Source organism: Terrapene carolina, unplaced genomic scaffold, assembly GCF_002925995.2.
Source record: "Terrapene carolina triunguis isolate 2854851 unplaced genomic scaffold, T_m_triunguis-2.0 Scaffold112, whole genome shotgun sequence".
In the NCBI taxonomy this organism is placed as follows: Eukaryota; Metazoa; Chordata; order Testudines; family Emydidae; genus Terrapene; species Terrapene triunguis.
The window spans coordinates 10,713,013-10,740,516 of record NW_020664463.1 but is presented as its reverse complement, the minus strand read 5'-3'; the positions used below and the strand labels follow the sequence as shown (position 1 = coordinate 10,740,516).

General features: G+C 42.4%; 1 protein-coding gene across 2 annotated transcripts in view; it reads right to left on the bottom strand.

The window, feature by feature from the left end:
* The window catches only part of MPPED1 (metallophosphoesterase domain containing 1), a 74,058-nt gene that overhangs the window by 18,044 nt on the left and 28,510 nt on the right, over positions 1–27,504 (bottom strand). For both annotated transcript variants that reach the window (XM_024213904.1, XM_024213894.2), the window contains exon 4: positions 20,614–20,839. In XM_024213904.1, coding sequence (XP_024069672.1) covers positions 20,614–20,839 — 226 coding nt within the window. The remainder of the gene's footprint in view (positions 1–20,613; positions 20,840–27,504) is intronic.

The window sequence follows — 27,504 nt, the reverse complement described above, 5'->3', positions numbered from 1 at the left end:
AAGCAATTGGGGCTTCCATTACTTCCCCGGGAAGCTATTCCATAGCCCAATACATTTTACTGTTTGGAAATTCTGACTGATATTCAGTCTCAATTTTACCTTTCTCAGGGCAGTCTACACTTACTACAGCGGCACAGCTGCACTGCTGTAGTGCTTCATTGAAGATGTTACTATGCCGATGAGAGAGCTTCTCCCATCGGTATAGTTATTCTACTTCTGCGAGAGGTGGTAGCTGTGTCGATGCGAGAAGCCTTCCTGTCAACATAGCGCTGTCTACACTAGGTCAGTATAACTCGGTCACTCAGGGGTGTGGATTTTTCCACACCCCTGAGTGATGTAGTTATACGGATGTAAGTTTATTGTGTAGACCTGGCCTCAGTTTCATCTTATTATTCCTAGTTATACCCCTATGAACCACTTTAAATATTACCCATGATTGCCTGGAGTTTATACCCTTCAGATGTTTGTAGTCTCATGTCCCTTATTATTGGATTAGTTGTCTTTTAGCCAACCTATGTGTAGCTTTTTAATCTTTCCTCAAAAGTCCCTCCAGTCCACTAATCATTTTTGTTGCTCTTCTCTGAACTCCCATCTTCAATTCTCTTCCCCGGTTCTCAAAGTGCCTTCATGATCCTGTCACATCATCTTTTGCTGGGGTTGGTTGTTCCCACAATGACTGTTAATGGGAAATCCAAAATGTTCTTACTGTGCTATCACTTGACCTTGTACCCAGAGGGTAGAAAACGATCTTGAATGGGCATGGTGACTAAAGTAGCTATTCATCATTTAGAGATAAGAAACTTTGATAGGGCAGTGTTTGTTTATAGGCTTTTCTATGGCATGCATCATCTTAGTACATGACTACCTCACAAACGTTCAAGAAATGTAGGGCTGGAAGAGATCTTGAGAAAAATCTGTGCTGAGGCAGAACCAAGTAAACCCAGATCTTCCTAACAGCTGTTTGTCCAACCTGTTTTTAAAAACCTCCAGTGATGGGGATTCCACAGCTTCCCTTGGAAGCTTATTACAGAGCTTAACTAATCTTGTAGTTAAAAAGTATTTCCTAATATCTAACCTAAATCTCCTTTGCTGCAGATTAAGCCCATTATTTCTTGTCCTACCTTCAGTGAACACAGAGGACAACTGATCACAGTCCTCTTTAGAACAGCCCTTAACGTATTTCAAGATGTTACCAGGCCCCTCCTCAGTCGTCTTTTCTCAATACTAAACATGCCTTGGTTTTTAAACTTTTCCTCTTAGGTCAGGTTTTCTAAATCTTTAATCATTTTGTTACTCTCCTCTGGACTCCGTCCACTTTGTCCATAACTTTCCTATATTGTAGTGCCCAGAACTGGACACAGTACTCCAGCTGAGGCCTAACCAGTGCCAAGTAAAGCGGAGCAATCACCTCCCATGTCTTACATATGACACTCCTTTTAACATACCCCAGAATAATATTAGCCTATTTAGGAATTGCATCACAATGTTGACTCATTCAATTTTTGATTCACTATCCTTTTCAGCAGTACTACCACCTAGCCAGTTATTCCTTATAACCCTATTATCCTCTAGGTGCTTACAAACTGATTGTTTAATAACTTATTCTAGTATCTTTCCAGGTATTGAAGTTAAGCTGACTGGTCTATAATTCCCTGAGTCCTCCCTGTTCCCCCTTTTAAAGATAGGGAGTACGTTTGTCCTTCTCCGGTTCTCTGGGACCACACCCATCATCCATGGATTCTAAAAGATAATTGCTAACAGTTCCGAGATTGCTTCAGCTAGTTCCTTAATATCCCCAGGATGAATTTCATCAGCCCTGCCTACTTGAATAGATCTAACTTATCTAAATATTCGTCAACCTGTTCTTTCCCCTATTTTGGTTTGCGTTCCTTCTCCTTTTTTTGTTAATATTGTGCTGAGTATCTGGTCATCATTGACCTTTTTAGTGAAGACTGAAACAAAATGGGTGTAAAGCACCTCAGCCTTCTTGACGTCATCAGTTATTAGCTCTTCCTTCCCTGTTAAGTAGAGGACCAACAAGTTCCTTCATCTTTCTCCAAAGATATTTAAAGAACCTCTTCTTATTGCCTTTTATGTCCCTTATTAGGCGTAACTCATTTTGTGCCTTAGACTTCCTGCTTTTGTCCCTACATGCTTGTGCTATTATTTTTGTACTCCTCCTTTGCAATTACTCCATGTTTCACTTTTTCTAGGATTCCCTTTTGATTTCCAGGTCATTAAAGATCTCCTAATGGAGCCATATTTGCCTCTTACTATTCTTCCTATCTTTCCTTTGCACTGGAATAGTTTGCAGTTATGCCTGTAATATTGTCTCCTTCCAAAACTGCCAGCTCTCCTGAACTCTTTCTTCCCCTTAGATTTTCTTCCTATGAGACCTTAGGTACCAGTTCTCTGAGTTTGTTAAAGTCCGCTTTTAAAAAAATTCTTTATTATTATTATTCTGCTGCTCTCACTCCTTCCTTTCCTTCCTGAACAGGGTTTAGCAAATAGAAATAAATGAGGTTTAGAGATGGGAGATGAGAATGATTGGAAACATAGAAAAATGTGCACATGAAACCAGTTGAAAAGACTGGGACTGTTTACATTTAAAAGGAGATCTATAAAAGGGGACATGATAGGGGTATACAAAACAGTTTACTGTATTGAGAAAGTAGATCAGTCAATCACTTATATTCACTATCACAATTCACTATAAATTCAAGAACAGAACATTAAATGAAACTGAAAGGCAGCACATTTAAAACTAATAAGGAAATACTTTTTTACACAATGCATGATTGGCCTGTGGAACTCATTGCCACAAGATATCAGAGGCCAAGAGGTCAGCAATATTCAAAGAGAAATTGGGAATTTATATGTGTACAAGAACATCTAGAATTACAAGAGAAAGGATTAAAATAGCAAGATCATTGGAAGAGATTAAACCTTCATGCTTCAGGGCATAAACCAATCTCTAACTGGTGTACATTAGAAAGGGAGTTTTCTGGGGGTAGGTTATTCCATAACTACCTTCTGCAGGGTTTCCTGTACCTTCCTCTGAAGCAGCTGGCTCTGGCCACTGTTGGATTCAGGATACTGGACTAGATGGACAATTGATCTCATCTGGTATGGCAACGCCTATATTTCTGTGTTTGCAATATATCCTCATACACCCCTATGAAGTAAGCTAACATTATCATACCCATTTTAAAGAGGAGGATCTGAAATAAAGAGAGAGTAAGTGACTTGCCCAATGCCACAAGGAAATCTGTGACCAAGCAATGAATTCAGATTAGCTTTCCTGATTATCAGTCTAGTGCCTTAGCCACAACAGCATCTTTTTCCCATTGTGGAGAAGCTTGCAATACCTCTGTTTTTGCTATACATGCTCAGTGGATAAAAAGCTACGGTATCCAGGGCTGTCATTTCTGCAACTTTCAATATAACTGATTTAAAAAAAAAAAAAGGAAAGCAGTCCAAAAATTGGAGCAGGGCCCTTTGTCAGTAATTATTTTTTCCATTTCTAGTTACACATGAAACCATTCATCTTTTGTTTAGTGAAGGACTTCAGACATCTCTGACTGGAAAGCAGAAAGACTGAATAGTGACTAATATGAATTGATCATTTCTAAACATGAATCTGTTATAAAATAATGAAAAATAAAATGAAATCTATTTTATCTCCATACCAAGAAAAAGCAGGATAACAGGCAAGGAGAAAAATTCCTGAAGTGCTGATTTTCAAAACAAGCCAGTACCAATGGAAGTAGATTCTTTCATTCTGCTGGAAGCCAAATGGAAATCTCCCAGTTGACGTTAAAAAAAGAAAATCACTCAAACTTTAATGATGAACTGGACTAAGAAGCAAAGAAATTCAACACTAGAGATAAAATCCTATCACTACTTAATATCGGGATGTCTGCTCACCCTACTAAAGGGACTGTCCCGATATTAGGGGCTTTGTTTTAGATACGCAATTATACCCCTCCACCCCCTCCGGGAAAAAAGATGTCCCGATTTTTCACACTTGCTATCTGGTCACCCTACTACTTAATGACTCAACACTGTGTAGTAGACTGAGCATAGGACTAACAAGCTTATTTCCTGAAATGTCAGGAATTGTTTCCTCAGTTTCTCATCTCCAGAGAGTTAATCCCAAAATCAGAGTGCAGCCAGGTCCTTGGGGCTACGCACAGTAAAGTGGCAGTTTCCTATGGAATCATTTCCATAGCGGCATAGTAGCAAAGGGAAACAGAAGCATGAAAAGTGGAGCAGCACTATTTTTTGAGGTCCCACAGTCCACTTGGGTGTTACCATCTTGTTTTAAATGTAGAGCTCCTCAGGAATGAACCAATCAGCAAGGGAAGGCAAAATCAAAATTCATCCATGCATGGACCCTTTCAAAGATTTTTTTCTTCACTGTCAAAAGAAATGGCCTCCTTCCCCATTTGGAGGTCTCATGGAGTAGGGTTGGGGTCTCCTTAAAGAAGTCTACTATAGACCTCTCTGGCCTTTTTCTGAAGGGCATCTCTTGTCCTTTGTATGGCAATCGAGCTGAAGAAGAGCCTCTGCTCTGGAGAAGGGTGAAGAGGGGGGAACACTGAATGAAGCATCTATCACAAGGTGAAACTCACCCCTGTGCAAAGGGCCAGAAAATTACTACTTAAGTCCCATTAATTTAAGTAATGCCTAGGCCTTGTGCTGGCCCATGGCACAAGTGTGAATTTTATCCACAGAGAGGAAATGTAACCCCAAATAAAGATTAGCCTCTGTGGCTATAAAACTCAAAGTACTTGTGAAACTTCCATGGACTTTTGAATAAGACAAAACAAGATTAAGTGCATTCAAAATCCACAAAAAAAGGCCTGAACAGGAGCCACTTTTCAGTTTAGAAAAATGTAAATCTCACCAGATTTACATTTTTCTTTCAAAATTCCAGGAGTAATTAGACCATATGGACCTGCTCCCTGCCAATTTTGTTTTTTACAAAAATCAAAACCCATTTTGAGTTAAATGAGCATAAAAATGCTTCCAAAACCAATAAATAATGAGTGCATATATATGTATAAAGTATATTATTTTTAACACGTATAATTTAGCAACAGCTGAATTTATTTCTTGTTTTAAAAAAAAAAGGGCTCCTATGCTGACACCTTGTGTGCCAAGTTTCCACCTGAATTGAACTAAAAACAGCTCTGTTAATAATTTCCTGAAATCTTTAATTCACCCTTAAGTATGGCACTGCAAACTCATTGCTATGATACCTGCAGCTTATGGCTTGAGATAATCTTCTTATAAACTACACAAGGATGTTCAGCTCAGCTGGCTGGGAATTCTGACATAGCCTTTTGAAAAAGAAACATATGTGCAAGACCTTCACCTGGTGTAAATCAGACAGTTCCATTCACTTTGGCAGAGCCATGTGGTACCAACCAGGTGAGGATCTGGCCCATAATGCTTTGCAACAGAACTTCAGATAGTCTAGGGTCATGGCCAGGGAAGAGGCTGTTAACAATGATGGATTTAAATTTTATCAAAATAGATTTTAAAAGCCCCACAGGATGCTTTATGATATTGTCTCTTTCTTGGGCGTTAGCACAAGCAGGCAGAGTCCCCAGAATGATGACACAGGCATGAGCTCAGTAACAGCAGAACATGTAATTGTTACTGTTCCCCTCCAAGGGCTGATGCTACTGACTCCAAAATCCTTCATCTTCTCTCCCCGCCTCCCCCACCCGGCAGAAAACACTCCTCCTCCGCCCTTCCTCTCAGGGTTACTTGCAGAGTCAGGAACCCTTCTCAGGAGGAGCCACACCCTTTAGGGACTGTCTGTGGATGTGCCCCACACAGGCAGACCCAGCCAGCACAGTCACTCTGCTACAATATAAAACTGTTGCTCTGCTTATTGGCTCCACAGGTAGGGATGGACTAACGTTCCCCTCCTCCAAAGCAAGGGGGAGCAGGGAAAGAACTGGTATATGGTGCATCAGAATTTGTTCCTTGGTGGGCTTCTGGGTGGTGCAGCTAAGCGCTGCCTTTTACTCAGGGTGGCTTGTAAAATTACCATCTAGTCACCAAGTCTGTGCACCGATTGTGCCTGAATCTAAGGAGATGTACACAAGCTGTTGGGAACAAGGTAGTGGTGGTGGTGAAATAGAAACAATCCTCAGCTAGGGTAAATCTTTATAGCTCCATCAAAGCCAATGGAGCTAAGACAACTTACACCAGCTGAGGACCTGCTCCCAGGAGTGGTGTGTCTGCAAACCAGTTATCTGTTTGTGTTTTCCTTACTTGGAATATTGCCAAGGGGCTCCACTGTTCCCAACGAAAGACAAAGCACAGTAGATTAAGGCTGGCATTATGTGGGGGTTTACATCTTCCTCTGAAACATCCTGCAGTAGCTGCTGTCGGAGACTGGAAACCCGACTGCAGATGGGTCATTGGTAGCTGGAAGTTCTTTTGTTAATGCAAAAATAAAGACACTTAAAATCAGCTCTTGCTCACAAAATTAAACTTTTAAGTAAATGTGAAAAAGAAAAGAGAAAACTGCTCTTGGGTATTGCTGTTTCACTCTTGTGGTTTATGAACCGCGTGAAAGGGAAGCATTCCCTGAAGTGAAATTACAGGTCTCTTATTCTATAGGTCTTAATTTAAAAACTAGCTGTATCCAAAGTGGACTAGTTTACTGGATCTGAAGAGTCAATTATTTCTTTTAAGTAACTGAAATTGAACTACTTTGCCCAAATACAATATACAAATAACAATTATTGTTCAAGAAAGGATATTTCCCCCCTAAACTAATTAAATCAGCGAAGTATATTTTTCTATTATCCTCAAATTTAATTAAAATTAAAGATATTTGTACTGAAGTAAGCAAATGCAAATTTCATTCATGGAAAAATCTTACAGAATATTAAAGTTACCCAATGTGGACAAAGATATTACAATAAACAAAGTAATTTTAGCACCCACAAAACATGCTCTGAAAATAACTATAAATGATATAACTATATAGAGATATACACACACATATAATTCTCCACAGACTTGCACTTTGTGCAATCATTTGTGCTGTAAAGTGGGTATAAAATGCTACCATTCAGATTTGGTAACAATTTAAAGTCACTTTGCACACATGTAAATGACTCCACAAAGTGCAGCACAGTGAAGCATCAATCCCTATCTATAATACACAAATACATGTGGGTACGTAATCTGCAAGGTGGTTTAACTCACTGTTTTCACTGTTCCAGTACTGAGTATTACCAATCCTCAGCCTTGGACTAATGTAATTTTGGAGAGAAATCTTATTTGGGAGGAAATATTTTGTGGCAGATTGATTAAAAAATAAATAGCAGGTATTTGAAGCTTCTCAGAGGCTTGAACTCTTATAATAAATCCTAGGGGAAATACAATAGTGGGCAGAGTGCAGCTAAAGTGCTCAAGAGTGATTTATCATATGGTTCTGCAATTTATCTCCATTACAGATGTGGTATATGATATGTATAGTATTACACATATACAATCACTCATAGTGTATATCAAAACTATATGCTAACACCCGACATGTTCATTTAACATGTAATGGAAGACTAATCTTGAGTAATGGGAGTTCAGTTTTTTGTTTTACTTTTTTTTTTCTTTTTCTAGCACCGTAAAAGCAATTTTTCCTACCGTACATCAGTCACTTGACTGAATACTACAGTACAAATTAAGGATCCTATCCTGAGTTCTGAGAAACTACTCACATCAGTTAAGGAACTCATGTGCATAGTCTTTGTAGGATGGGTCCTGTATTTCCTACATTTTCAAGTTATATCATGGGGAAAAATTTCCAAAAAAAGTTTTGCTACTCAAAATGCATTCATTTTAAGCAATATGCTGTTAGCCAAAGAAATGGATTCAGGCAAAAACTTGTTTGTTAGTTTACACAGTTATAAATACAGGCTACATGCACTTCTCAAGTCTTGCTTTCTGCCATTTGAGAATCTTTTACATTTCAAGTGTTATTCAATATGAAAAAACCTGAACATCCGAATTTAATAGCTCATCAAAATCATTTTTGCAGGAAGTACCATTCATATGATCTTCCAGATGCTGCAAATTAAACTATAGTGTTATGGTTTTAAGCATTTTTAGACACAGCACTTTCCAAAAATGGAATATAGTTTCTGATAAGTACAGAATGAGGGAAAAAAAAAGTCACTCCATCATTCCATTCAAACAGCGGTTCTCAAACTTTAGAAACCTGAGGACCCCCATTTTGATTTGAAATTTTTCACGGACCTCCAAGCCAGCTTCTAATTTTCCCCAGGGGTGCTCAGCCCTCATTCCACCCCTTCCTCTGCCCCTCCTCTTCCCACCCCTGTTCCTCCAGCCTATTTCCGCCCCCTTCCCCAAGCGTGCCCTGTCCCTGCTCCTCCCCCTCCCTCCCAGCGCCTCCTGCACACCGCTGAACAGCTGTTCCACGGCATGCAGGAGGCACTGGGAGGGAGGAGTTGATCACTGGAGCTGGCAGCCCCGGACATGACTCGTGGACGCCCTGGATTACCCTTGCAGACCCCCACGGGTCCGCGGACCCCAGTTTGAGAACCGCTGCATTAAAATATAATTAAACCTGGTTTTACTTGCTCCAGACTGTAATTAATATCTTTCACCAGAATGATCAATTTTGTTTTCTCTTTTCTAAAAATGTTCCTATTCTTTATGCATCTGTCACATGTTCCATTTACTGAACACCTGAAATAAAACATCTTCAGCAGTCTCACCATAATGCTACAGCCGTATCAGGCTTAAGATGTCAAACCTTTCCCCAAAACACCAGTATATATGATATGCCTCGATTTTCAATAACTCAGGGAGTCTATTATTCACACTCATGATTTTCATTTTCCTGGAGAAGCATGTCAGTCTGCCTAAATTACTCATTATATTGCATACCTCCAATGGATTGGTTAAGAAACAGCTCCAATCCCAGGGCTTTTAACAACACAGAACATCCATCTTTTTTAAAAAAAATATTTCTGAGCTATCAAAACCCAGCATCCTGTAACAGGCACTGCCAGAGCTAGACATTAAAACATGCAACTAGCTTAAAAATCTAATTAAACCGAGATCTGCAGGAATTTTAAATTGCAATTTTCTTTTTGCTTAAGGTAACAGTACAGAGGTAATTCTGCTCTGACTACCCCATTCTAAACTGATGAACTGAAGATGGGGAAGGGGGATGTAACATAAGATGAAAATCTCCTTTTCTGTATAGCAGCTTCTGTGCCATTCTGCCCCAGACCATAGGATGGAGAGCCCATTTATGTATGGGTGTGGGTGTGTGAGAGAGAGCATAAAGAAATACGGGAAAGAGGTTTTCTCAGATCACTTTGCATATGTCTATGCCGCAGCTGGGACGTGCCTCCCAGCCAGGTAGACAGATACACGCCAACTCCGCTCAAGCTAACACACTAAATATAGCCGTGGGGATAGGTGGTGGCGTGGGCTAGCCCCTCCCCCCCCCAACGTTGGACCCATGGGGTCAAGTGGGCTTGTACTCAGGTGGCTACCCAGTGCTTCAACATCCACACTGCTATTTTTAGTCCACTAGCTCAAGCAGAGCTCACACGTGTCTGTCCACCCAGGCTGGCAGGCATGACCCAGGTGCAGTGTAGACCGACCCTTTGAGGCAGAACAGCAATTTGAGTATTTTGTTTGCATTTTAGAAATAGGAGTCTGACATTTACCATCTAATATTGCTGCTGCTGTACCTGTGAGCCATACTCCCAACGGAGGGAGCGGGGGACGACTAATATTTAACATGGTATGTTAAATGGAGTAAATCTTTGATTTTAATACAATTTCATTTTAATTGATGTGCACCTCAGTGACTGTAAAGATTTGTACAAGGCCTGGCAAAACAAACATTAGATGATTCATCACTGGCAAAATGAAAGTGCGTCCCTCTTGTGAAATGAACCTATAAATCTTTGTTACATTATTTTACTGACGGAGACCGAGCTCAGTGAGGAATGAAAACTATGATAACTGTTTGGTAAGGTGGAGAGGAAAGACAGAGGGCACCAAAATGGAGGCTCAGATTGCAGAAGGGTGTGAACTGGTATAAAGGAAAAGCAAGCTGGACTAATTTGTCACTTTGCCATTTTTACCTAAACGATTACTAACTGTATAACTAAAGTTACCATTCCCCTCCCTGAATGGATGTAGCAGAGTCCCACACAACAATCAGAGCTACAAACTCAGGACTGCAATGGAATAAATAGTTAGCCTGAATAAGCCAAGCAGGACTTGGCTCTCAATATTACATCAGAGGTAAATTGAGTCAAGAGGAACAGTAACAGCTAGGACCAGAATTGCAAATTCAACATTACAAACAGTGGAGTGGGGATTTTGATCATTAGTGGCCAGATTTTCCCCTGTGTTAAGGTTGTTTTTGCACCAGTCTGAAAGCTGATGTAAAGTAAAGCAGCCTGAAGACTGTTCTGTTTTATGGCAGGGATCAGCCACACCACACTCCTGGGCATTACTAAGCACAGCAGAGGAACTTGACCTACAGGTTATTAATTTATGTGCCACTGAATGCCCATTACCAGAACAAAAACCTTTCCCATGAACTGGTGGGAGATTGTACAAGAGCTGTGTTGCTTTCTGAAAATTGGCACGGCTTTATCCAGTCAATGTGCATTAGAGGCTTGGGGGAGAGAACAAAAACTTGAAGTCCAAAATGGATGGGCATCTCTCATTGCAGATCAAATGCTTGTGAAGGACTTCCTAGGGGAAAGTAACCTTCACCTTCCATCCTCCCCCCAAGAGTAATGAAAGCTCCTGAAGTTCCAGATGGCCTGGAACAAAAGGATACAGGAGCGGATGGGAACAATACACACTAGAAAAATGTAAATGCTGCCAAAAGGAAAATGAGGAATCATTTCACAAGGATAGACCCCTGCAAACAATTCCCACGCAAGCAAAAATCCAGCCTTCAGGAAACCAGTGCTGCAGAAAATCCCTTGCTGAGGGCTGCTTCAAGCTATCCAGAGCAATATCTCATTCCGACTAATGAATTTCTCACATTTCATAATAGTGATTTCCCCCCATTTTCCACAGGGGATGTGTCCTGACCCAGACAAACAGAACTCTTTTCTGCCACGCTGCCTGTCTGGGTCAGGACAAAAATGTTCCTTTATGACCCCTCTACAGCATTGCACAATTGGTCTGGGACATTATGAGGTTTTAGTGATTGTGGTATTGTTGGCTGGTAGTTTATGGGTTGTTGTTGTTTGTTTGACAGTTCTCATCTTCTGATGGATCAAGTATTGCCAAAGGTGGGATCTCAGTGATGAATAGTCTGATACGTGTGTCGAATCCTATGTTTTCCAAAGGAGGGAAACTTGCACTTAGGCTGCACACAGACCACAACAGTGTTGCTTTAGTCTAGGGGAAGCTTTATACCACAGCACTGTGGCAATGGCAGGGTAGTGGAAATAGTGAGGGCATGGGCATAACTCTTCTCATCTACAAATGGATTCTGATTTGAGAAAGAGCAAGAGAGACACAGAGAGAGAGATAGGGCTAGAAGAGGTCCTTTAGCATACTTAAATCCTGCCTCAGCATGGAGAGGAAGGACTAGAGGACCTCCTGAGTCCCTTCAAGCCCTACATTTCTATGAATCTTTGATTCTATTATTACTGATTCAGGGAAGCTCCAGCCTGCTGCTACTCACCCACTAATTATACAATACATGAACAGAGAATGGTGTGCTCATCCATTGTGTTCTCAAGGAAAAACCACTATATAATCCACAAAAGCACCTTTAACTAAATTACAAGTATTCTGCAAGGGATAGGCACACTTTTAAGGGAAGGGATGGCACCAAAGAAAGAGGAAATCTCTTATAAAGGCAGGAAACTTTATTTATAGTTAGGGCTCCGTATCTGTCATGGAGGCCACGGAAGTCACGGATTCCATGACTTTCCGTGACTTCTGCAGGGGCCAGGGTAGCTGACCTCACAGCTGCCCCAGCAGCTGGTTCCAGGGCCAGCTGCTCAGGTGGCCCCCAGGACAGCCATGCCAGCCACGTTTGCAGCAGCCATGGGGACAGCCACATCAGCCACTGCACCAGCGGCCCACAGCGGTGGTCCCGGGGTGGCTGGAGCAGCACCAGTCTGCGGCCCCAGGCAGTGGTCCCCAGCTGGAGTAGCCACGGGCAGCGGCCCTGGGCAGCGGTCCCCGGACAGCCAGAGAAGCCCCGGTCCATGGGGCCAGGCAGCTGGTGCCGCTGGCCCCAGACATCCCGCCCCCAACAGTGGCCCCCTTGGATCACCCCCCCTCAGCAGCAGCCCCCCGATGGCCCTCCAGCCTCCCACTCCCAAGATTTAATCAGGTATTTTTGGTATAAGTCATGGACAGGTCACGGACGTGAATTTTTGTTTATTCCCCATGACTTGTCCATGACTTTTACTAAAAATACCCATGACTAAGTCGTAGCCTTATTTATGGTCTATTTAGCTCAGAACACATTTTACTCTCATACCATTGGAATCCTGTACAGTAGAGAAGCAGCAAGATCACACATGCAAGGGTAGATCAAGCAAGATTTGTTCATGTTGATAAAACATGTTGAAAACCTATGGGCGCCAGTGGATCTGTTTATTTCCACATGGTGCTTCTGTCGCGGAGACAAGGCAATTAATCCAAGTAAGCACAGTAAGGGCAACATTTTCCTGATATGAGACCCATTGAAAGGCCCTCCTGACCACTTAAGAATCACATCGGGAAAGAGGATGATACTGACAAAGTGGCCATGCAGGTGGAGGCCTCCGCTCCCCGTTATGCCAGCCCAGCACAATCAGTTTCCCACTGCTGTAAAAAGGACATAGTACATACACACCAACCTCTCAAGGGTATTCTGAGGATTAAATAATGTCTGTAAAACTGCTTTGTTCAGATAAAAAAAAACCAGGCATTCTGAACGATCAGACCCTAAGTATCAGAGGGGTAGCCATGTTAGTCTGAATCTGTAAAAAGCAACAGAGGGTCCTGTGGCACCTTTAAGACTAACAGAAGTATTGGAGCATAAGCTTTCGTGGGTGAATGCCCACGAAAGCTTATGCTCCAATACTTCTGTTAGTCTTAAAGGTGCCACAGGACAATCAGACCCTAAGTGTCTCAAGTTGGGTGCCTCATCACTGAGGCACCAGAAATTATTGGACATTTTTGAAAAATTTGGCTTTAATTTCTCTCAGATTTCCTCATCTAAAAAATGGGGATAATATAAGGCACTGTGAAGAGAAATTCATTGACGTTTCTGAAACACTCAGATGCTATGGCGACAAATGCCATAGAAACACCCATGAGGCAATTAATTCTGTATTCAATGTTGAGTTTGTTAGGTATGTGGTAAATAAGGCAGTGGCCACAAATCTCAGGAATGATGGGGACATAAAGAAATACTGAACAGCTACTCCACTCAGTGAACATCATCTATCCTGTGCACTGAATGAAGCTGGGGCTCTCTAGAAAAAAACAGTACGTGATCATCTAATTAAAGATAGTATCATAATTAGTCCTGGGGGAATTCTGTGCCAAAAAATTACAAATTCTGCGCACAATATTTTAAAATTCTCTAAATTTTCTGCATATTTTTTGTCAAAATAACACAATATAATCATGCCAGTTTCAACTATTTTGGCAATTTATTTCAAAATACCTGTCAATAAGTATGTCTGTAACAATACAGACAACAAAAAAGATTCAGGAAATGTTTTTTGACAAATAGCTTCCTTCCTTGGCATATTAATACAGAGCTTTGAGTAATAATTCATTTAAACTACAATACCAGAAACTAGGGCTGTCAATTAATCGCAGTTAACTCACACGATTAGCTAAAAAAAATTAATCGCGATTAAAAAAATTAATCGCGGTTAATCGCATTCTTAAACAATAGAATACCAAATGAAATTTATTACGTATTTTTGGATGTAAAGTGCTCACTTTATATTATTTTTTATTACAAATATTTGCACTGTAAAAATGATAAACAAAATAGTATTTTTCAATTCACCTCATACAAGTACTGAAGTGCAATCTCTTTATCATGAAAGTGTAACTTACAAATGTAGATTTTTTTTTGTTGCATAACTGCACTCAAAGACAAAACAATGTAAAACTTTAGAGCCTACACGTCCACTCAGTCCTACTTCTTGTTCAGCCAATCACTAAGACAAACAAGTTTGTTTACTTTTATGGGAGATATTTCTGCCTGCATCTTATTTCCAATGTCACCTGAAAGTGAGAACAGGACTTCGCATGGCACTTTTGTAGCCAGTGTTGCAACGTATTTAAGTGCCAGATATGCTAAACACTGATATGCCCCTTCATGCTTTGGCCACCATTCCAGAGGACATGCTTCCATGCTGATGATGCTCATTAAAAAAATAATGCATTAATTAAATTTGTGGGGGTGAATTGTATGTCTCCTGCTCTGTTTTACCTGCACTCTGCAATATATTTCATGTTATAGCAGTCTTGGATGATGACCCAGCACATGTTGTTCATTTTAAGAACACTTTCACAGCAGATCTGACAAAATGCAAAGAAGGTACCAATGTGAGATTTCTAAAAATAGCTACAGCACTCAACCCAAGGTTTAAGAATCTGAAGTGTCATCCAAAATCTGAGAGGGATGAGGTGTAGAGCATGCTCTAGAAAGTCTTAAAAGAGCAACACTCAGATGCGGAAACTACAGAACCTGAACCACCAAAAAAGAAAATCAACCTTCTGCTGGTGGCATCTGACTCACATGATGAAAATGAACATGCGTTGGTCCGCTCTGCTTTGGATTGTTATCAAGTAGAACCCGTCATCAGCATGGACACATATCTTCTGGAATGGTGGTTGAAGCATGAAGGGACATATGAATCTTTAGCGCATCTGGCACGTAAATATCTTGCAACACCAGCTACAACAGTGCCATGTGAACACCTGTTCTCACTTTCAGGTGACATTGTAAACAACAAGCGGGCAGCATTATCTCCTGTAAATTGTAATCAAATTTGTTTCTCTGAGTGATTGGCTGAAGTAGGACGGAGTGGACTTGTAGGCTCTAAAGTTTTACATTGTTTTATTTTTGAATGCAGCTATTTTTTGTACATAATTCTACATTTGTAAGTTCAACTTTCATGATAAAGAGATAGTATTTTTCAATTCTTCTAATACAAGTATTGTCGTGCAATCTCTTTTGTTTTTTACAGTGCAAATATTTGTAATAAAAAATAAATATCAAGTGAGCACTGTACACTTTTATTTCAATTACCATACAGAATACAATATATTTGAAAATGTAGAAAACATCCAAAAATATTTAAATAAATGGTATTCTGTTATTGTTTAACAGCACGATTAATCACGATTAATCGCAATTAATCTGTTTAATTGCTTGACAGCCTTACCAGCAACTTATTTCCCACCCCCCTCAGAAGCAATGCAAAGGCTTGGGGGAGTCAGGGGTAATGGAGGAGCCAAGGGAGCGGAAAATAATTGCTGGAAAGGAGCCTAGGAGCGAACCGGGAGGGTTGTTGGGTGTGCATGGGAGAAATATGGAACAGGGACTGTTAGGGAGTTGGGGAGCCTCCCTTGTGCAGATCCTGGCTGACCCCTAGCCTCTCCCATTCAGTCAGGCACATCTGCCCCTGTCCCCATGTGTCCCTGCACCCCCACTCAGCCACCCCCTATCCCCAGGTAGCCCTGCACCCCCTCAATATCCATGTATCCCTGCACCCCATTCAGCTCCCTCCTGCCCCCTGTCACCACATGGCCCTGCACCCCATTCCCATTCAGCCCCTGCCCCAGTCTGTCCCCCCCACTAGCTCTTCTGAACCCCAGTCTGTGACACCCCCAGCAGTCCCATGTGACCTGCTCTGTCTGTCCCTCCCCATCCCGTGCCTCTTAACTTGGCCCCACAGGCAGGGCGCTGTGAGTAACACTGACCGCTAGCTGACCGCTAGCTACTACTGCCAATGAGCCGGCAGCCCCTGTTGGGCAAAAGGCATAACTGCGGCATCTCTCTGGAAGAATGTATTTTCTGCAGAGAAAAAAACTGCGTGAGACATTAATTCTGTGCATTTGCAGTGGGGCAAAATTCCCTCAGGAGTACATAATGCATATGCACAAAGGGTTGAATACAGGTTGCTCAGGCAACCTTAATTCTGGAATTTAATATTTGAGCACTTGCCTTTGCACAATTAACAATATTCTTTTAGTGTAAGTGTCACGGGGTGGCACCAGCCCTTTAAGAGGGAAGACGCCAGTGCACCTAGGACTGGTCAGCTGACCCCCACATATAAGAGAAGGCACCTGGGCCCTAGGGGGGGAGCATGGGTGAGTCAGGCCTGAGATGCAGTCAGGAAAGGGGCAGAGAGATACGACCTGGAGCTCTTGTTTTCTGCTCGCTGGCACTGTGGAGACAGGCTAGAAGCCAGGAGGCTGGGGTAGTGGGAGCAGGAACAGCAGGAAATTCCCTGAGAGTGGCTGGCAGAGTGCCCTGGCAGAAGAGGCAGTAGGAATGGGGGCGGGGAGGGAAGGGAGCCCTGGGAGGATAGGCTCAATTAACAGAGATTGGGAGAACCCTGTCATGGGCCCTGAAACATGAGAAATTGAGAGAGGTAAAGGGAAAAATCATCAGGGAGCTACAGCCCACAGTGGGCTGAGGAACTATGTTCGACAGGTTTTTGCGTATGTTTGAGAAATAAAACTGCCTGCAAAAAACCCAATCTTGCACCTTGAAGTCAATGGTGCAAGGGAGTTTTGTCACTAATTTCGAGGAGAGCAGGATAGTGTTTTATTTTCTTTATAATTAGACAAAATTATTGTCTTTTAGATTATATTGGAAGTCAGATGATGTTAGTACACAAGTGCAACTAAAAATATTAACCACCCACAAGTGGTACCGGTTGAAAGGCTTTGGGAGACAAGATAAACAAACCAATCCAGCTTTCACACTTTACTTTGTAACTAAAATAACATCAACTTCAATTTGTACAGTTGAGGATCTGTATAATGTAAACAATAACAAAAATTGCATTTCTCTAGCACCTTACATCTGAGGTTCTCAAAGTACTTTGCAAACATGAATTAGCCTCACCTACCTCAGAGATGTATGGTCGCTGTGATTTATACTCATTTTTAGAGTAGTTCTAATGGAGGCACAGCATCAGTGATAGAGCCAGGAACAGAAACCCACGAAAGTACTGACACTCAGTCCCACTTCTAACCACTAGGCAATGCCTCCTTCAATCAGATTAAGTGGAATGAAAAATGAGTAATTTAGTCCATCTATATTCAGAATAATAACTGATAAAGATTTCTTGTAAGGGTTTTTAAAATTAAAAGGGCTCAGAATTAGACAACGTATATCCGTAACCAGCACATGGGAACATTAATTGGGAGAGATATAACCAAACCATTTTAAAAGCTAATTTATATACATAATCTCAAGATCTGGCATTATTGAAAGAAAGTGTGTTAGAAGACTCAGCAAGAAACTACAAGAAACTCAGCTTTCCTGTTGAGCTCTGCAGGAAAGTTTTAGGAACTATTTTAAGGTATCAATGAGGTCTTAGGGACGATCAGGAACATAGAGTATTGTGGTGCAAAGCAAGGAAAAAATCCAAGGAAAGTTTTCACTAACCTCCTATCATTCTTTTGAGATTATCATTACTATTGTGTATAAAGGCACTGAGATTAATTTCCCAGAAAGGCTGTGACAAAGGTTCCATGTCAGAAGGCATAAAGTTTAAAAATAGGAATAAACTTTAGTAAACTTTTAACATTCATAATTATTACTCATTAAATTATTCATCACTTCTAGGCAGCTGTGTCTCCTGTCTGGGGTCTGTACAGCCTCACTGGAGGACAAGGCTGGGGGCGGTAAAGCTGTGCCAGAGGAGCTGCCGGCACAGGGCACTGGCTTCTGGGAGCGGCAGCCCCACATTCAGCTCCTTTCGCTGCTGCAGTTCTTGGGAGAGCCCTGTGGTTCAGTGGATCCACGGATATCCGCATCCATGGATATAAATTTCTATCCACACAGGGCTCTAGTCACGGAACATTTTTTTATGAGGAGGGTCAGGGTTGGGGAGTCAGTACTGTACCAGTAAAAGTTAAAAGCTATTTGCACCACTGGTCTCCAGACAGGTATTGAATCGGAGGACTCCTATGCACATGGGCTATGCCCCGTTTTGGGCAGCAACACCAATTGTTGATGCTCTGTTGCACTGAATTTTTGTCATGTCCCCAAGAATGAGGTTGTGGTCACTTTGCCCCCCTGTAACCTAGCCTCCTGGCTGAAGTTACACCATCAGGAAACTCTGACCTTTTGTATAAGGCAGCACAGACCTTCAGTTACATTTTTCCAGCTTATCCGTTAGCTGAACCAACTCCTTGGATCTCAACACTGTCAAACAATGAGGAAGTTTTGATCCAGTTCTAACACTACAGTTCAGAACTCTTTAGAATAAATTAGTACATAAGCACTTAGAAGAGAGTAACAGAATGAATGGGAAGCACCACAGATTCGCAAAGAACAGGTCAAGCTAGACAAACCTGATAGCCCACAGAACTTGAGCAAAATTACAGGGTTAGTGGACAAGTGAAAACAATAATTTTAATTTAACCATAACATTTCATGTTAGTGGGGAGGCAAAGATGTCCCCAGGAGGCTTTCACAGATTTTCATAGGTACAGGAAGTTCAAATGGTTTTCTTGAGCCTCTACTTAGTTATTTCACAGATCAATTAAATTTATATATATACATCTTGTCTTTTAATGAGACTTTTGGTACATTATTGCTGAAAAATTAATACTAACATTGGAAATATGGTGACTGATTAGGATTACTGTAGTGAAAATACTAAGTTGCCAGATACCCTGAAATCAGAACATAGTTACTGTACTTAAACTTAAATATCAATCTGGGAAGAGGTGGCAAGTGGCATTCTCCAAAATTTTATATTGCGACTGATACTATTTAATATCTTTCTGAATAACTGGAAAACAAAGTAAATTGTACATTGATTGAATGTACCGGAGACACAGGATTAAGCTAAGCTTCAACACAGCAGGTGGGTAGGTTGAAAATAAAGAAATATCTGGAAAGCTGAGAGAGATGGGCGTATTTAAGTGGGATGAGATTTTAATATAGATAAATGTAGAATAATAAGCTTGGGAAAAATTAACACCCAGCTAAAGCAACCAAATGGGAAAATGCCAATTTTCATTATAAAAAAGTTTCCAATAGATTTCACAGTTTATTCACACTGTGAAAATTCACACTGGGTATATGCATCAGGTCTGACAACTTGTTTGCTACATTCCAGCCTGATGTGATTTCAAAAGGAAGAAAAACAGATTCCCTGAAAACCTACCTTTTAAAATAGAATATTAATTTCCTTTAAATATGCATACAGTGTTCATGAAATGTACCAGATTTACAACTTCAGTAACAGAAGTGTAAACTTCATTTTACATATCCACCAATGAGACCTAGAGGGACCCCCTGTAGAGGGGTAGTTCAGTCTACAACCCAATGGAGAATTTCTTCTTTAGATGAAGTGGTAAGGCCCAGTCCTTTGGAAGCCACTGGACCAGAGTTTTCTCCTTGTTATCACAAAAAAGTTCCAAGTGGCCTCAGAGTACAGCAGAGGGAAAACTGTGAAGTACTGGTTAGCCACTGATTGGTTACTATGAAAGCCAACATTATTCCAGAAACTAAACTGCATCTTGATGAAGGGTATTAATATATAAAAGAAAATAACATTCTGAGGAATAGCAGCTTATACCAAACTAAGGCCTGGTCCACACTAACCCCCCACTTCGAACTAAGGTACGCAAATTCAGCTACGTTAATAACATAGCTGAATTCGAAGTACCTTAGTTCGAACTTACCGCGGGTCCAGACGCGGCAGGCAGGCTCCCCCGTCGATGCCGCGTACTCCTCTCGCCGAGCTGGAGTACCGGCGTCGACGGCGAGCACTTCTGGGATCGATTTATCGCGTCTAGACAAGACGCGATAAATCGATCCCAGAAGATCGATTGCTTATGGCCGGACCAGGAAGTAAGTGTAGACCTGCCCTAAGAGACTGAGAGAAAGAGAGAGAGAGAGAGAGAGAGAGAGAGAAAGAGAAATAATATATTTTCTCTTCTCTGAATGATAATATATCTAAAATAGTGAGCTTTCAATATCAAAGGACAAACTCAAAAGACATATTTGCAATGCACTCAAATTAAACTGTAATAATGTAAACTTGTTAAATTGTATATCCTTTCCACATACCAAGTTAAAGCTACATGGAATATTTAAATGGCTCGCTCTTGAATGGGTGTCTAAAGGATACATTATCTTATCTTTGTCTCATTGATTTCATGATCCACATACTCTGATAGTCAGATATTTTGCCAAAGGAAAGATGAGCAACAACAAAATAAAAGTTTATAGAACTGAGTATTACTCTTTTATTCACACACTAATCCCAATATGACGGAAGGGCGTGAAATGACTGGTGTGGTAGTAATCAATGCTATCATTTTATTTATTTGTGATGAAGAGTTGCTTACCAGGGAGAGCCATACAGCCTGAACCCCCTCACCGTCACTTCAGAGTCTTGAAGATAGATGCCATTGGTTAGAAGAGACTGCACATTCTCATAGCTCTCTGGTTTCAGCTTAGACACAGAAGGGAAATAGTAAAAGTCCTGCTTGATTAAGTCAGCCATGAACTCTTGGTCAAAGGTCAATTCATGATTTCCTGCTATCACAATCTTGTATTCATATGGCAGGCTACCTAAAATAATGAAAAACAACAACAAACCTCAGTTATCTTTTAGTTGCTGAAAACTGAATGAAAGAAACAAACAAGAAACACAAAACAGTACCACACAACATTCTTACACATTTGAAACAACCAAATTCTGCCCTGAGATGTGTGACCATAAATACCATTGACTTCAATGGTAGTGACATGTACCTTTCCAATAGCAGAATTTGACTCTTAATATATATGGAAGTAGTGTGATGACTCTGCCTTAACTATTTAATATTTTTTAAAAATTATGCACACCTCTGCATGATATTTACAGCTGCCACTTGTCATGATGACAGTAAAACTCTCAGACAAGTGTTTGGGTATAAAAGCCACTGATCATAACCCTTATTAAAATAAACACCACCTCTAAATTTCCTGCAACCTGCTAGTGCTTAAATATCATTTCATAGTAAAGAGGCCTTATATGTCCAAAGCTTCTGCCAGACTAATAGACCTCCTGCCACCATCCAGAAGCCAAACCTTCAACCAAGATAGGGCTCAGGCTTACCTATTGGGATCCTTTGTATCTGTGCCTGATTTGCCTTCCCCCATAGCCTTTAGCCCTACCCATTTTCAAACCTGTGTCCAAGTTTTGGGAAAGGGGTTAAGACAACCACGGGGGGGCAGGCACTTGCCCTCAAAGCTGCAACAATAAAATTGCAAAAAGCCAAGATCAATGTAGCGTAGAAAACTTCTGCCTACTAGGAAAATTTTGTGAGTGCTTGCAATCAGGCCGGCTCTAGGTTTTTTGCCACCCCAAGCAAAAAAGTGTTTGGCTGCCCCCCACCCCCACCCCAGCCCTGGGCTCTCACCCCCCCCCTCACCAGTGCCCTCCCGCACCCGCACCTCCTGCCGCCCCAGCCCTGGGCTCTCTCTTCCCCCACCCACCCACCCGCACCCCTGCTGCCCCAGCGCTGGGCTCTCCCATGCCCCAACCCCAATCTACCTGCACCCCCTGTCACCCCAGCCCTGGGCTCCCCACCAACAGTGCTGACTCCACCTGCTCCCCCCTCGCCTCCAGCCGGTCCGGAGCTGGCAGGGTTGGGGTAAGCAGGGGGGCTCCCGGGCCGCGCCTCAGCCCAGGGTCCCTCCAGCCAGGGCTCCCACCTCCAGGACCGGCCGGGACCCAGGAGGGCAGAGCTGGGGGACCGCCCCAGCAGGGGGCTGAGGAGCCGGGGCAGGGTAGCCCCAGAGGGAGCGGAGCCCCGGAGAGCGGGACGCGGGCCTCGCACAGCAGCGCCCCGCCCTTTATGGCCCCGCTGCTGCTGCTGCTGCTGCTTCTGGCCACCGTGCCGCAGTCCCTGGGTGGCTCGGGACGATTCGCCCAGCCCCAGCTGCGGCGCTGGGGGGTGGCCACCCTGCGGCACCTGCAGGCAGCTCTGTGTGCCCCACGGGGCGGCCCCCAGCCTGAGTGTCCTCCGCTCAGAACCTGCCCGGCCCAGCCACAAGGTGCGGGCGCTGCTCCCCCGTGGCGGGAACCGCAGCGGCCCCAGGGCGCCCCCGTGCACGACACGCTGCTGCTGCCAGGGCCGGCTCTAGGCTTTTGCTGCACGAAGAAAAAAAACAAAAACAAAAAAGATGGCCAGAATGTCGCCCCTGAAAATGTGCTGCCCCAAGCACGTGCTTGGTTTGCTGGTGCCTAGAGCCGGCCCTGCTTGCAATGAAGAATACTAACAAGATAACATTCAAAGCAGTGAACTCATCATACACAGTGAAGAGTGTTCAATATTATACTCAGCAACTCGCTCTGAGTGTTGATCCTCACAGCATATTACCACAGGACGGCAAGAACTCCTAATTCCTCTGCCCACAAACTCTCTCTCACATACACTCCCGAGCAGCCGCTCTACAACAGAAAAATTCCTACCTGACTCCACGTGGTTATCAGCTGGACCCTGTACTTGAAAGCACGGATCACCTGAGGGACCTTAACACAAACCTTTGAATGTGTCTACAGAGGACAGAGAGGAGACTAAAAGATACATAAGGAAGAGGAAAACACTTTGAATAAGGCTGCTTCCAGCCAGAATATGGGCAGGACCTAACATTGCTTTTGTACTAGTGATGGTGGTTTGTGGGGAGGGGGAGGAAATGACTTCATTGCAAATGCATGGTAGTTACCTAAATCCACAGAAACCTAGTCAGATTTTTTTCTTGATTAAAAACTACAAGGTAACATTATATAAAACTTCACTGATAACTCTGAGCCCAATTCAGAGCAAGAGTAACAGGTGATACAAATCACCATGTCTACGTAAAATGGCATAAAAGTTGGCATGGGTAGGACCGAGGAATAAAATGCACCCACATGGGATTTACAGCTAGTGAAACAGCAGTTAGACAGGGCTGGTGATTGTATACAGACTGTGTGGAAATGGGGAAAAGAGGTGTGGCTTACCAAAGCCCAGGATGTACAGTCTAACAGCTGTCATAAAATCAAATTGCCCCCGTCTGATGTAACACAGGTAGAGATTACACCAAACATCATCCATATTCTTAGCAAACACTGCAGAGTTACCACATTTCCTCTCCTAGACAATATCCCACAGGGCATTAGGAGAACACTTTCAAGTGCAGATAGCTGAAATTAACCCAGCAGAGGAATAGGAGAGGCCTCCAGAAAGGTAGGCTTGCAACCATCTTCATCCCTGAGGTTCCAAATGGACAGGCACACCCAATAGCACTTGTCTAGGAGTTTCACAGGCAACTCCTAGAAACCAACTTAAGACATGTCAAGCCCTCTGAACATTTATCAGCACAGAACAATAAGTGCTGAAATGCTTTCTTGGTATTAGAACATGTAACAGATACTCAGGGGAGTTTTGTGGTAGAGATCCATGAGCTACAGCAGGGGTCGGCAACCTTTCAGAAGTGGTGTGCCGAGTCTTCATTTATTCACTCTAATTTAAGGTTTCACGTGCCAGTAATACATTTTAATGTTTTTAGAAGGTCTCTTTCTATAAGTCTATAATATATAACTAAACTATTGTTGTATGTAAAGTAAATAAGGTTTTTAAAATGTTTAAGAAGCTTCATTTAAAATTAAATTAAAATGCAGAGCCCCCTGGACCGGTGGCCAGGACCCGGGCAGTGTGAGTGTCCCTAAATCAGCTCGCAAGCTGCCTTTGGCACATGTGCCATAGGTTGCCTACCCCTGAGCTACAGCATCAACTCCCCACAAGATACCACAAGATTGCACTTGATATATGCAGAATGAGGAGGACTGGGGTGAAAAGTTATCACGGTTTCAGAGACGGCCCATAACCCTTGATGGTGTGGGGGGGGCACAATTTAAAGGCTTGGGGGAGGGGCACATGACTGACCCACACATTGCCTCTGGGTCCTTTCCCACGCCCCTGAGCCTCCCACACCCTCCAAGCCAGCACCACCTTCCCCCCACTCCCCTCAGAAAGTTCCTTCCCCACTTCTCCCATTGCCTCCCCACTGTGAATGCGGCATAGGCCGGAGCGTGCTCTGGATACCTACCACCAAGCAGGTAACTGTGGCTCTGGGCGAGAGGAAGGGACAGGACTCAGAGGGCTTGCCTGTGCCCCCTCTGGCGGAGTTCTGCTGCCAGCCCTGTCTCTCTTCCCTGCTCTGGGCGCCTCCTAGTAGGGCCCAGCAGGAGCGCTAGAAGCTAGTGCATTTACCAGGCACGTCCCCCTCAGTCTTGTTCAGCCCAAGTCCCACCCTGGCAGAAATCTGGGCGGGGCACGTGACCCCGCATACACTCCCCATGCATCACCACTGCAGGGGCGGATGTGTGTTGTTGGCCAGCAATATAAGGATGCTGGCAAAACACAAAAGAGGCGCTAGAAAAAAATGCTACATTGAGTGGTCTGTAAGCACAAATGAATACATGAGTACCCAGCAGAACATATCCCATACGCTTACCCTATCTACACAGGACACTGAAGTGGGGTGGATGCACTGGCTGAAATCAAGCACTTAACCACAAGTCCACTCCTGAACACAAAGCATCACCTTAGAGATTAGGGATAGAAAGATTCTTCCCCTCCAGGTCATGGACTGACGGTGAAGCTGCTCCATGGCTGCAATACCAGCCTCTGACCCATGTCGGTGGGGGCAGGGAGAGGGGAGATGTCCAGAAACAGTGCACTACCTGATGACCAATGGCAGATCCATCATCCCCTCACCTATGAGATGCTACATCCTTACTGCAGAGTGATATGCTGGGTGTCCACAGAGCTAGGTTTCATGGTGCTCCTGGCAAGAGCACCTTATGTGCCAACTCTTCAAGCCTGCACCAGAGCTGTAACAGTTCTGCAGCATAGCCTTCCATAACCACAGTACTGGGAGCAGAATTTGCTCCTTAGTACAGCAAATAGCAGTGAAAACATACGGAGGAGGCTCACCATGTTCAAACACCCATAGCCAACACAGCTACACATCATACTGATGGCATCTTCCTACTGAACCTCTGCTCTGAGCCAATAGCCCATTACCATTTTTTTTTTACCCTAAAGAGAAAGAAAGCTGATGATCATAAAAGTACTCTTTGGTCAAATGATTTCTTCCCCCATTCCCAGATCAGATGTATATTTAATCCTGGTTAATCTTCATACATTCTCCTATAAATAGGATTTTTTTAATAGGGGGAAAAAAAGCATTTACACTTAGTATCACCTCTGTTTCTTTGGGAAAATTTAAAAATAGGATATCAGGATGTTGGGTTTTGGTACATTTTGGAATGCTGAGCTAACATTAAGAATAAGTTTTGTACTCTGTTTTTATGCCAATATTATACTAATATTCAATTCTTTCCTGTGGACCATAAATGCAATTCCCCAATGGCAGATTCCTTAGCAGAAACACTTTTCTGATTTATGATTTTCTGGTACATTTAGATGATGAATGCTGGAGAGTCAATTAGTTATTTTAAGCATTTTTTAAAATTAAAATATTTTTATTTCCAATTCTGAAGCGCTTAACATTCTGCAGAATGTCTAACACATGTCCATATATCAACATACACACACAGGCTGATAATGTAACATAAGTATTACAGTATGTCTAGGCATTCACAAGTATGATACAGCAATACCATTGCCTTTGACAAATACTGAAGAAAACTGCATGCCATAGTTTTTTTAGCAATTCCATTTCTATTCTATTTTCTAACTCTTTTCCAGCTCATCTGATCCATCCATCTACTAGCCAAGAACCTGTATGAGCTGGTTATAGCTGTTGCTTCCGCTAATGTATTTGTGTCATGTTGCTGTCTGTGGGTGTTACTTAGGCAAATTAGCAAATTACTCTAAACGTACAGTTACATTTATTATAGTGGCGGCCAGAATCTCTGCTGTAGTTACAGGTCTGTCAGCTTTTCAATTAACAGCTCTGTTTTTGATGAGTTTGCAGCTCAGCTTTCTTTCTTTCATTCCATACCTAGCTGGAACTTGCTAAATCTATTTCCCCTGCTTATCTCTACGCTTCCCCCCCACCCCCCGCCCCCTTCAAACCCTCCCTCTTTTCACTTAAATTAAGAGGCCCATTGTTTAGAAAACAGTAAAAAAATAGTTGATTTTTGGCTGTTTTTTTTCCACAGTTTTGTTCCCTTCTAACAAAATCTTTAAAGCCTGATCCTGCAAAGACTTATGAACGTGCTTAACTCGTCATCCTGACTACTCACAGGGTGTAAATTTAAGTGCATGCGTAAGTCTTTGAAAAATCGGGGTCTTCATTTGTATCTGATCGATTAGAAATGTGGATATAATCTGCGACAGAGAGAAGCACTGGACCATTCTCAGGGCTGCAGAATATGGTACTCTATTACTGTGGTTCCTTTCTGCCTTGATCTTATGCTTACTACACAACAGTGCTCAGTTTACCGCAGATACAGAGATTTTCTCACAGCCCTATGCTATTTTCGGAGCACTGTACAAATTTCTCTGCCCTGTGGGCCTGATGCTCCTACCTTTGAAGTCAACGGCAAAACTCCCATTGATTTTAGTAGGAACAGAATCAGGCAACATGAGCTCAACCCTGTGAGGTACTGAGTGCCTCTTGAATGCCCTATACTGCAGGACTGAGCTCTGGCAAACATCAAAGATCACTCATGTGCAACATATTTACACAGTAACCATTACATTAAATCATCAACTTTCTTGCTTACATATGTTTAGTACTTAGATTATCCTGAAGCAAGCCCCTAAAATCTTTGGATGGATTTCTTGTTACACGGTTATTTTCCTTGATTGTTATCATTTTTATGTAGTTATATATTATATATGAGGGTTATCTGAAAAACAACAAAGAGAGAATTTTTAAAAACCTGAAATGCTGATAATTAGAATAATTCGCATTTAAGGTTATGAGTACCATTTCTCATTTGACCAACAGATCATTTGGAAATTAATCTTTATGTTAAATGTATTGACAATTCTGCATGGAATTTTCTGAAAATTTAAAAGCTTTGATGAATCATAGCAATGTAGGGGTGGAAGGGACTTCAAGAGGTCCTCTAGTCTATCCCCCCACGATGGGGCAGAACCTGATTCATTATGCCGTTACACAGCCTTTTTACTATTTTCACCAATAACTGATGTAAATGAGTTTATATTAATGTCATAATCAGAGATGCAACATTTGAGGAAAACAAGTTGAAAAGTTATTGTCACTGA